Raw genomic sequence first — 11,354 nt, forward strand, 5'->3', positions numbered from 1 at the left:
AATTCCAAAGTAGTCCATAAATCTAGCAGAATGCTATAATAATTTTCAACTTTACTACACTCTGACTCACATAATAGAAAGTAACAACTAATCAACTATTAAATTGGTCGACTATTTTAATAGTTGATTAGTTGATTGATCGTGGCAGCTCTGATGAACCAGATCAGTCAAGAACACAGACGTAAATGGAACGTTGGATAAACACACATTACCATGTCCATGTTTGTTCACCTCATCAGATCACGAATCCTTTCGTTTCATCAGCTTTTATTTCTTGCAGACACCAAAGCAACAAAAACTACAAGTCATTAGGCCGAGAAGACGTTGCATGACTCCAGCTGAACAGTGTCTGGTCTCTCCAGGCATCTCCAATTACTATAAATAGTCTAAACTATGGCATTCTCAAAACTAAAGGCCACCTACTTCAGAAAACAACAGATTAAAAAAAAACTTAAGGCAACATAGAGCTAGCAAGAAATAAGCTGTCTATAAAGAGTGGGAAATGTTACACAGTAACTATCCTAAATTAAATCAAGCCCTCAGTCATGAGCAGGTTTGTCTCCTCCTTCCTGTTTCTTTAGCTTCCTCACTGTGCAATCAGCAGCTAATAAAACACAATCTAACCACGAGTACCTACAATCAGTCCATGCAGGCGGGACTGCACGAGCATGACAAGAACGTTCAATGATATGTGATGCTTCACGTCACATCAGCAGATGTATTGCTCAGAACTTTGAGGGCGAGACGGCGGTCTGATGAAAACATTTCACAGTACATCCTGTAGACCTCCAGGACCGTCCCGGCCGCTCACAGCGACTTTCGCTGGCGCTTCAGGAAGGACATGGAGTAATCCCCTGCTGGCGTGCTCTTCTGCCTCTTCATCTGGACCTGCGACTGAGCGGTGAGCTGCAGCTTGATGGCGCTGGAGTTCACCTTGGCGGCACACAGCAGCTCCTTCATGCCTTTCATCTTCTCGCTCTGAAAGACCACCATGGGCCCGGCGGGGCTCGGGGAGGCCTGCTGTTGGGACATGGGGGACGGGATGGAGTCTGCGCTGGGAGACTTCGGCGTTCCGTCGACGTCTCCGCCGCGCAGGCCGTGGGAAGAGCGGCGTCGCGCCCCTCCCTCTGCCAGCTTTTTGGGCTGGGCGGCGGCGAGCAGCTGCATGGACGGGGAGGTGGGAGCGGCATGGGGGGGGGAGCTCTGGTCCTCCAGCTTGGATTCTCTCCTGGGACCTCTCCTCCGGCTCTCCCTGGGATCCTCGCTGGAGTGGTCGTCGTCTTCTTGGCACTCGGGCTCTTTGGTGATGATGGAGACCTTCTGGCGCACCTTTGACACGACACACAGACGTCAGACACGGCGGGAGCGGGACATCCCAGCCTCCACCCCGCTGCTCACCTGAGCTTCAAAGCGGCTGAGAGACTGCACCAGGTAGGTGGCCCAGCCCACATGCAGCACCGGCGTGGGACTTCCCTCCTCCCATTTGCATATGCCGTCATAAAAGCGCAGCAGGTGGGCAAAGCATTCTGGGTCATGGAGTGCGGAGAAGGCTGCTGGCTGCTTGGTGGAAACCTTCAGGACAGGAAACATGATAAACTGGATTTTTTCCTTTAACAGTTTCAAATCCAACATTTCTAATAGCTTATGTACATAACTACATCACATGTGTCAAATATATATATTGAAGTTTAGCTATTTTTTCAGCTACATGCTAGCTGTTTTGGCTAACCTGTTTTTTTTGTTTTTTAGCCCCATTTTTCATTCATTCATTAATTCATCTTCGTATCCGCTTCTTCCCTTTCAGGGTCGCGGGGGTGCTGGAGCCTATCCCAGCTACTGATGGGTGAAGGCGGGGTTCACCCTGGACAGGTCGCCAGTCTGTTGCAGGCCCCATTTTTCATTTAGCTAATATTTTAGCTAGCTATTAGCTTTTTCATCTTCAGTTATCAGCACTAGCATCTTCAGCAGCCAAATTCAGCTTACAGCATTCACACTAGCATTATCACAGGTAATGCTATGTATCTAGTTCATAATTATGGTATAAAGTTACAGTTTTTATATCTTTTTGGACTATTTTGGCATTTACTAAGATTTCTAGGCTGCTTTGTAATTTAGCTATTTTTTCAGCTACATGCTAGCTGTTTTGACTTATTAAGGCTTTTCATTTTTTGCTTTTTTAGGCTGTTTTGGAGCTAGGCTAATATTTATATGCTAGCTGTTTTTGCTAGTCGAGTTTGACATCTTTTTGTTGTTGGTCTCAGATGCAGAGTACAGAAGCAGAGTTTGGCGCAACTTCCTTTTTGTGGCCATTTTCTTGCACTCTACATCTACTATCTTGTAAGTTTTTTCTAAGATAACAGACTAAGTGACACTCAGTCCTTCGATCCTACAGCTCTCATCCATCACTGTAACCTTGTAGATCAGAGCGGATCATACCTGATCCTCCACATCTAACTAGCATGTGTTCCAGCTCTACCTGCACTGCATGCTGCTGATTACCTGGACAGGTGTGTTCTTTTAGTCAGATTGTGGAGACATCTAATTGAGCTAATCAGCAGCTGGTAGATCTGAGGACCAGGAATGATCAGGTGATCTGATCCCCTCTAGTCACTGAACTGCAGCCGCCTGCGCAGCTGCAGTCAGGCCAACCTCCTCCTCAAATGACTAATTTAAACGTTGTTCAAGACCAAAAACATGGTCTCCGTCTGAGTTAGACCAGGAGAAAGTAATTCATAAACTGATCCGTTCTTCTATTTTGTTTTGCTGCAGATTGTAGAAAAACGAAGAAATGATAAAGTTGGTATTATCTCCCCTGACATCTACTTTCTCCTGTTTTCTTGTCGTTATCACAAGAAAACAGACAAAACAAGCAAGCTGGACCGTTCAGAGTCTTGAGATGAAAGCGCTTCCTCCTCCTCCATCGTGATGCTCACCTTGTCCGTGTTTTCCCCGCCTTCTCCTTCCTCTCCAGTGCTGTCAGCAGCTGCAGTCTCCTTCAGCAACGTGGGGATGACGTCGTTTGCAATGTCGAAGAACTCCTTATAGATCTCCTCATCCTCACGGAAATAGTTATAGCTGCAGGAGAGAGTTAAAGAGAAGCACTTCAACACAAACAGCAGACAACCTGAACACAAACCAGTGTTCTACTGTGGATCAGAATAAAGAGATTTAGAGAGATGTCCTCAGGTGAAATGACCTCGGATGGGTTTTAATTAAATCATGAGTGAGTGAAAAGCAGAAGAGAAGTTTGGGTCTGAACTTTGTTCTGAATGTAACCGTGCTGGTGTTCAGAGAGCATGCTCTAATGAACAATGGGAGCAGGAAAGGGAAGCGCAGGGCTGGGGAGGGACTGTGCAGAGGCTGAGGGCTATTTTTAAACTCTGCACATGAGTGATAACAAGCCAGATCAGAGAGAGGCAGACTGCACGTTTCCTGGATTGATTAGAATCCCAGAATACCCCAAAACAATGGAGAAAATCTAGCAAGGATTGATCTAAAGCGGAGCACAAGCTGAGCTGACAGTGACTGAACAGATATGTCTTCATGATTCTCTTTCTTCAGACATGAAGTATGATCACCAAAACAAAACTACAGAAAATGACTCCACAGCATCACGTCTGCACACTGGATGACTGCAGCGGTAACAGAACTCAGAGGCAGCTCAGACTTACTCCTGCATGACCTGAGCCGCATCCGCCCAGGCTTTCAGAGCCTCCCGGACGTCCTTGTGTCTGTAGTGGAAGCCGGCGAGGTACATGTAGGGGTAAATGTGCTCGTTGTTGTAATACTTCTGGGCCGACTGGACAGCCTGAAGACAGACGGAGACAGGTTTCAGGGTGGGGTTTTCTTCATCTCACTGTCATGTGTGCTCCGGTCTTTGAGAGGTAACCAAACCCTAAATCAACTTATTTTGTCTGATGACTTCTATAAATGGAGATTAAAAAGTGCTGTCTGTTGATCATAGAAAAAATATTTGATAAATTAAAATAAACTTGTTTATTTCTTGAAAATATAGTCAAAAACCATCTGTGTGCTGCCCCCTACAGGATGAATCGAGGTATTACAGTTGAATGTCCTGATTGGTCAAACCATTAAAGTCAGAAGTTCTACAACACATGTCAAAGTCAAGGCCCGGGGGCCGGATCCGGCCCTCTGGGTCATTTTATTGTTATAAATGACCCGATGTTATCTTGTGCTCATTTCTAACTTGTATAATTTTGACAAAATACATTTTTCTGGAGAGTAAAATATGGAAAGTTATTTAAGGTTTGAGTTGATTTATTCTGGAATCATATTCCTGCATTTTTATTATCCATAAATATGCTAAAAATGTACGTTTTAAAAGTTTTAAAATGACATTCTTCTAGCTTTTTGGACTATTTTAGCATTTACTAAGATTTTTTTGGCTATTTTGTAGTTTAGCTAATATTTCAGCTACATGCTAGCTGTTTTGGCTAATTTAAGTGTTTTTTTCAGTTTTTTTAGGATATTTTAAAGTTTATATATTTTTTCAGCTACATGCTAGCTGTTTTGGCTAATTTAAGTGTTTTTTTAGGATATTTTAAAGTTTATATATTTTTTCAGCTACATGCTAGCTGTTTTGGTTAAGCTAAGTTTTTTTTTTTTTAGGCTAATGTAGCGTTTAGCTAATGTTTTAGTTGGCTATCACCTTCAGCATTCTTAATTATTCATTTCTTAACTATCAAAAGTCACATTACCTGTGATAATGCTAATGTAAATGCTTTTTGATGAAAGTAGTCGCTGAAGATTCTGAAGCTTCTTGCTTTTTACCAAATCTGAAAAAATTAACTATTTTTCACTAAATATTAAGTTTTGATCTCACTGACTCAAATATAACAAACGTTAATTTTTTGGTGATGAACGCTCACAACTTTGTTCAACTTTACGACACTCTGACTCAATATAATTCAAAGAAATGACTAATGATGGCAGTCCTAGTCTGAACAACCACTTTGAAAGAAGAACGGCGACAGGAGTGACACACCTTCAGGTGTATGCTCAGGGGGTTCCCCTTTCCGGGGATTGGATCCTGATCCTCCAGATCTGCAAGCGTTCCCATGGCCATGGGGTACCTGCAGAGCACAGAGAGGAAGGCGTCAGCCGGGAGAGCGCCGTGCACTACAGCCTCAGCACAGAAGGTTTGTCCTCACCTCTCCAGGTCGTTTCGTTCATACAGCAACCACAGAAGTTTCTAAAAAACACAAAGACGTTTTATTACGCGACAGAAAGATTCAGAAAGTCAGACTTTACTTGTAGAAAGTGAAAGTTCCACACATGAAAATTCCACTGACTCCTGCAGTAGCCTGATGATGATGAAAGCCGGGACTAGCTGCAGAAACACCATTATCCTACACACGTATATTTGGATGGATGTACATATAGTATTGGGGTATTAGTCATGATAAAAAAAATAAGTATTTGGTCAAAAACTGAAGTTCACACACAAAGGAAATGTTATGATTCTGAAGGGCATTTGCATTCAGGTTCAAACTTTCCTAAACGTTTCCAACACCCAAAGTTTGCCCCCTAGTGGAATACACTGGTATGTGCAGAGACCTGGAAATGTTTCTTGACTGAATTAAGACTATCCAACAGTAAATATGAGGTACAACTAGGAGAACAGTAAGAGGAAGCAGCAGCTGCAGCACAAAATGACCAGATATTATTTACAAAAAGGATCCATTCAAGCTTAACTGTTGAGCTTGAATAAATAAAAATGTTTTCCTCTCTAAAACATGTCCGTATGCAGCTCTAACGGAAACAGGTTACCTTAAAACAAGAGCCAAGCTGCTCATTTACAACAAACAAACCCATATCTGGAACGAGCGACAGAGTGATGCGGTCTTCCAACCCAAATGAAAGCTGTGGTGTTCACCTGCTGCAGCTGCAGGAGTTCAGAGCTGTCAGTGTGAAGGTCAAGAGAAGGGTTGATGGCACAGACCATGAACGCCACCTCCATGTTTCGGTCGCACTTCATGTAGGAGCCCTTCAGATAGAGCCAGCTCTGTGGGAAACAATACACTCGTGGTAATACTGAGAACGGTCGGAGAAGATGAACTTCTTCTGTCTGACTGCGACTGTTTATGCCTTTCTTCTTGTTTGTCATTTTTGGAATGTTGTTTGAGCTGGCATGAGCAATACACAATAAACAAAAACTCTCATATCACAGCAGTTAAATCATTGTATCTTTATGACTTTTTAGCCACATTCTGATTTGTTTCACATTATGGATGAAGACAGGAGATAGTTTCAGTTCTTCAGAACCACAAACTTCATCCAAGTCAGTGCTTACTGCTGACTGATAGACTAATAATCACATCTTCAAACGTCTGCTGGTAAACTAACTGCATGCAGAGTAGAGCTGATACGATTAGTCGACGACTAATCAACTATTAAAATAGTCGACGACTAATTTAATAGTCAATTATTCGTTACTTTATAACAGGTGTCAGTTTTGAGCTAATATGACATCTACTGGGGTTTTTTTGGGTAAACTTGGAGTTTAGCTCAAATTTATTCAACACAGTTAATATTTTTACAAAATTGGCATGTATTAGGGATTTTTAAGCAACATTTTCAGAAATGTAAGTCAACTTTGCCGCTCTTTGATAGTTCTTTAACATGATTTCCAGTCTTTTAGCAAATTTACCATTTTGCACATAGTCTTATTATTTCAGTAAATCCCTTCAGCAATTAAAGTACATTGTGTCACCACAAAAAGCTTCAGCATCTTCAGACTACTTTCAGCAAAAAGTTTTCACACTAGCGTTATCACAGGTAATGGAACTTTTCTAGTTTAATCTTGTTTTATTCCCCAAACCTAATGAAGGACAGAAGCTGAAAGATTCATTAAAAGTTTATTAAACCATCATCTTCATTGTCTATTTGTTAGTTTAAAGCTATTGATTGTTAAGATGTGATCTTTACATCCAGTTTGCGTATGACCCGATTAGTCGACTGATTGGAAAAAAATAATCGTCGACTATTGAAATAATCGTTTGCGGCAGCACTGATGCAAAGCACCAGAAGACACAGACCAGATTGGTGCATGCAGGCAAAACTATAAGCCAGAGTTGCTAAAGAAAAGAAATGAAAAGTCTACCTTCTCATTAACTCCAGCTGTGACCGTTTGTCCTCTGCGGTCTTCATTTCCCTTCCCGTGCCAGGTAACCTCTGCCGTTTCCTCGCCATCTTTGCCGAATATCACCCAGGCGTGATCTTCTGACAGAGCCAAGTGGACATCCTTCAAACCCAACACCTGGCAAGCGGCCACGACTGCAAACGCCACTCCAGTGCTGTCCAGTTTAGTGCCTGGTTCAAACGAAACATGGAAAAAGAACATTTCATTCATCAACCAGGGCAGAAGCAAGCACCATTCAACTCCGATCATCTTTTGGTCAAAGCGTTCCTGTGGTCTTTTAGTGAAGATGATTCAGTTTCTAGCCAAAAGCTAAAAACCTGTGTCGCTTCCTAGAACATAGTTTCTGCAGAGCAGCAGGAGTTCTTTAGAAATTCACCTCTGATTTGTAGGCGGGACTGTTGGCATGGAATACATTCCCTCATTTCCCATCATCCATCTGTTTACCCTCCCTCCTGCTAGCTTACAGCCCCTCACACCTCCAAGCTAACACGAGCGGAGCCACAAAAGAGGTGAATAACATCAGATCAGATCCTGATCCAGACTCCAGCTCAGACCAGGAAAACAAGGACATTCATGGATGAAATAAATATATTTGAGTGATTTATTAAACTAACTTCTTGTTTTCATTAATGTTTAGTTAAACCAACTAACCAAAATCTGGATACATTAAACTTTATCCAGTAAATACGTCCAAAGATGATTCTTCACATTCAACCAAGAGACAAAAATAACAGAAAGCGAATGGAAGTCTTTGCTCACCCCTTTCTAAAGCATTAATCAAATACTATTACAAATCTTATCAAGACTTTGCTGTCTAAGGACAGTCACATCCAGTCGATTATTATATTACCACCATATAAGTTACTTAATGCATTGAGTCAAACCACAAAAATACACTGAATAACGATTGACGTCAGTCATCGCCGGACTGCAGGAATCCTGAGTAAATACCTGTGATGAGGCTGAACAGAGACTGGATGTGAGCCCGGTCCTTGAAGTAGGAGCGACTGAGGCTGTTCCAGATGACGTCCGACACCTTTTTCACCAGCTCTCTGCTGGACACTGAGGCAGTCCTTCGGTACTGGGACAGGTCCACGGCGCCGCGGATCTGAGCCGTGAAGCGTTCGTACAGTGCAGAGATCATGCCCAGCTCCACCGTGGGGAAGCAAGAGGTAGGACAGTCCGGCTCCAGCGGCTCAAAGCGAACCCCCGGAACGTTTATGGGGATGACCCGGTTCACGGCCAAAAAGTGCTCAACAAAGCCCAGAACTAGTGAGAGGAGAGCCAGGTCTGGTTCTGGCTTACGCAGCTCAGCATCAAACAGCTGCACCACGCCGTCGATGCCCCGCAGGGGGAAGAGCTTCTTCTGGGCAGAGTGCAATCCCATGGTCCTGATGATGCCACACGACTCCTCAGGTGATTCTACGTCTCCTCATCTGCAGCATATGAATGTGAAGGACAAGTCAGTAGAGAAGTACAAAACAATGATTCACACTCCACTATTCATGTCTACAGTTTCTCATTTGAAAGCCTCATATCCGAGGAAACTTCCAATACCATTTAGAATATCTTCCTTTTACCAGACGAGTCTCTAAAACCTCCTGCTATGTTTCTTTGCAAACTTTGAATTTTTATTCACAGATTTTCAAGCAAATTCCTTTAGGCAGGGGTGTCAGACTCAATCACAGAGGGGCCAAAATCCAAAACACACCTTAGCTCACGGGCCGAACAGGATAAACATTTATTGAACACTCTGAAACTACATTTTAAAACTAACTTTGCAACATAATTATGAACTAAATATATAGCATTACTTGTGATAATGCTAGTGTGAATGCTGGAAGCTGAATTTGGCCACTGAAGATGCTGAAATTGATAGCTGAAAACACTGAAGCTAAAAGATGAAAACGCTGAAGTTGATAGCTGAAATCACTTAAATTAATAGCTGAAAACACGGAGGCTGATAGCCAGCTAAAATATTACCTAAATGCCAAATTAGTCTGAAAAACAAACAAAAAAAAACTTAGATTAGTGAAAACAGCTAGCATGTATAGCTGAAATATCAGCTAAACTCCAAAATAGTCTAAAAATCTTAGTAAATACCAAAATAGTCCAAAAAGCTAGCAGAATGTCAATTTCTAAAACTTTAAAACTGTAACTTTTTACCATAATTCTGAATAAAAAAAGGGAGGAATATTATTCCAGAATAAATCAACTTTAAACCTTAAATAACTTTCAATATTTTACTCTCAATAAAAATACATTTTGTCAAAATTATACAAGTTAGAAATAAACACAAGATAACATCGGGCCATAAATAACAATAAAATAAAATGATCTGGAGGGCCGGATCCGGCCCCCGGGCCTTGACTTTGATATGTGTGCTTTAAACAGACTTAAACAAGTTTTATGAAATGCAAAAAAAGAAAATAAAAATTAATTTAAAAAACACCTGAATGTAAAATAACTGGTGTTCAACGAGGACAGTTCATCGGTGGCACAAAAGTGAAAGAGGAAACTCTAAAATCATCTGATGCCCACCTGAGTAGGCACAGGTGACGGTTTACAACCTGTAATGTCTTTTTAACAGGTGTACTTTTGCCACATATTACATGCAACAGTAAAACCATGTAATGTAAGTCGGATTTCAACACATTCTGGTTGATTTCTGATGTTCAACTCGTGCAGGCGACAAGCAAATTAGAGCAACTGTCAGTTTCCTGTATGTCTCACAGTGCAGGAAGAAGGCGGGAAAACATGAGTCAGAGGTTTGCTTGATGACTGTGTGTTTGGTTTTTATATTCATATTTATTCTGAAAGCATTTTATCTTCCTGGTAAAACTTGAGCTGGTATTCTGTTGCTGCCCTTCTCTATTCTGACAGAACTGCACCATCTCTGTTATCTACACACTGCTAATAATTGTGAAACGTTTTTCTTATGACCAGAGGATTACACAACAGCCAACAGGACAAGTGCAGCCAGGCGCGCGCTCCGTTTCATAACAGTGGTCCTCATCCCGTTAGCGCGTGGCTGTGTGGAGCTCAGGTGGGCGGGGCACTCCTACGCTTCCAGTCATACAGTCGATGCCAAGCCGCTAAAATGCTCGAGTGAGCTGAACTAAAAGAACTCATTCGCTTCAATGTTCCCCTAATGGGCCACAACCATGGAGTCCACTCTGAAATACATCGTGGAGTAAATTCCATTCATAAACTGGTTGGATAACGTAAGCTAACTAGCTAACTACACTAATACAACATCGTTTATGTTGTTGTTGGTAAAAGTTCGGGATAACTTGAATTGGCGATGAATAAAAAAATATTTCAATAAAATAAAATTTAATCGAACCAAAAAACTAACTTAACTTGGCCTTGAAGAACCTTATCGCAACAACCTGCATCACAGCTAGTTGGCTCAAAACCAGCTAACATGCTAACATGTTGCTAGTTAGCTAAAGCCAGCACTTCATGTAACTCATTTCCTCGTAGAGATGTGGCTAAACACGCAGTCCATACACAACACACCTCGGAGCTAGCCTAAGCTTGTATCAGATCCTATTTTGAACAAACAAACGAAGCCATTACATACCAGAATAATCGCTGCTCCAGACACATGTTTTTGTTTGTGTCCCACTTCTTTTACCGCGCAGTTCAATCTGCCTGAAAGTCAAATGAGACTGGGTTCGTATCATATATACACCGGCATACACCGTCGGGCGTTGAGTGGGCGGAAATACAAACATGTCAGTAGATCCGCGCGGCTGATGCGGAACAACAATGTTTATTTTCGTAAGCTTTGCCAGCCTGAAGTACATTTATAATTCATGTGGGTGGGATTATTTTTTTAACATTACTCATTCACTGGTATTTCTATTCAAATTAAAATAAAATATCAACTAATATATTCTGACGATCGGCCCATCCCGTTGATGTTAACTGAGGCCAATCATCCCCCTATTGAACTCTGGGAAATGTAGTGAAATCGGGATCGGAGGGGGCAATGCAAAGCGTCACCAGCAGGAGGCAGTAAAAGGCTGCAACAAAACCAGATGCAGCAAAATGAAAAAGTAAACATTACATAATGAAAAGAAGACTAGATGAAAATTACTTTTACACATCCGCTCTTTAGCACAGCATCGATAAACTTTTATTTCAAATTTATATAGAAGTGAATTAAGTATTAAACAACTGAACA

General features: G+C 41.8%; 1 protein-coding gene across 1 annotated transcript; it reads right to left on the reverse strand.

Moving 5' to 3' along the window:
• Positions 1-250: 250 nt before the first annotated feature.
• Positions 251-10,888, reverse strand: men1 (multiple endocrine neoplasia I). Its single transcript, XM_024287552.2, has 10 exons — positions 10,749-10,888; positions 8,114-8,598; positions 7,124-7,332; positions 5,897-6,025; positions 5,172-5,212; positions 5,006-5,093; positions 3,672-3,808; positions 2,934-3,075; positions 1,399-1,572; positions 251-1,329 (listed from the first exon to the last, which is right to left on the reverse strand). Exons 2-10 carry the CDS (start codon positions 8,547-8,549, stop codon positions 808-810), a joined length of 1,878 nt encoding a protein of 625 aa, XP_024143320.1. The 5' UTR covers positions 8,550-8,598; positions 10,749-10,888; the 3' UTR covers positions 251-807.
• Positions 10,889-11,354: the final 466 nt, after the last annotated feature.

The sequence above is a fragment of the Oryzias melastigma genome, linkage group LG18 (assembly GCF_002922805.2).
Source record: "Oryzias melastigma strain HK-1 linkage group LG18, ASM292280v2, whole genome shotgun sequence".
Classification (NCBI taxonomy): Eukaryota; Metazoa; Chordata; class Actinopteri; order Beloniformes; family Adrianichthyidae; genus Oryzias; species Oryzias melastigma.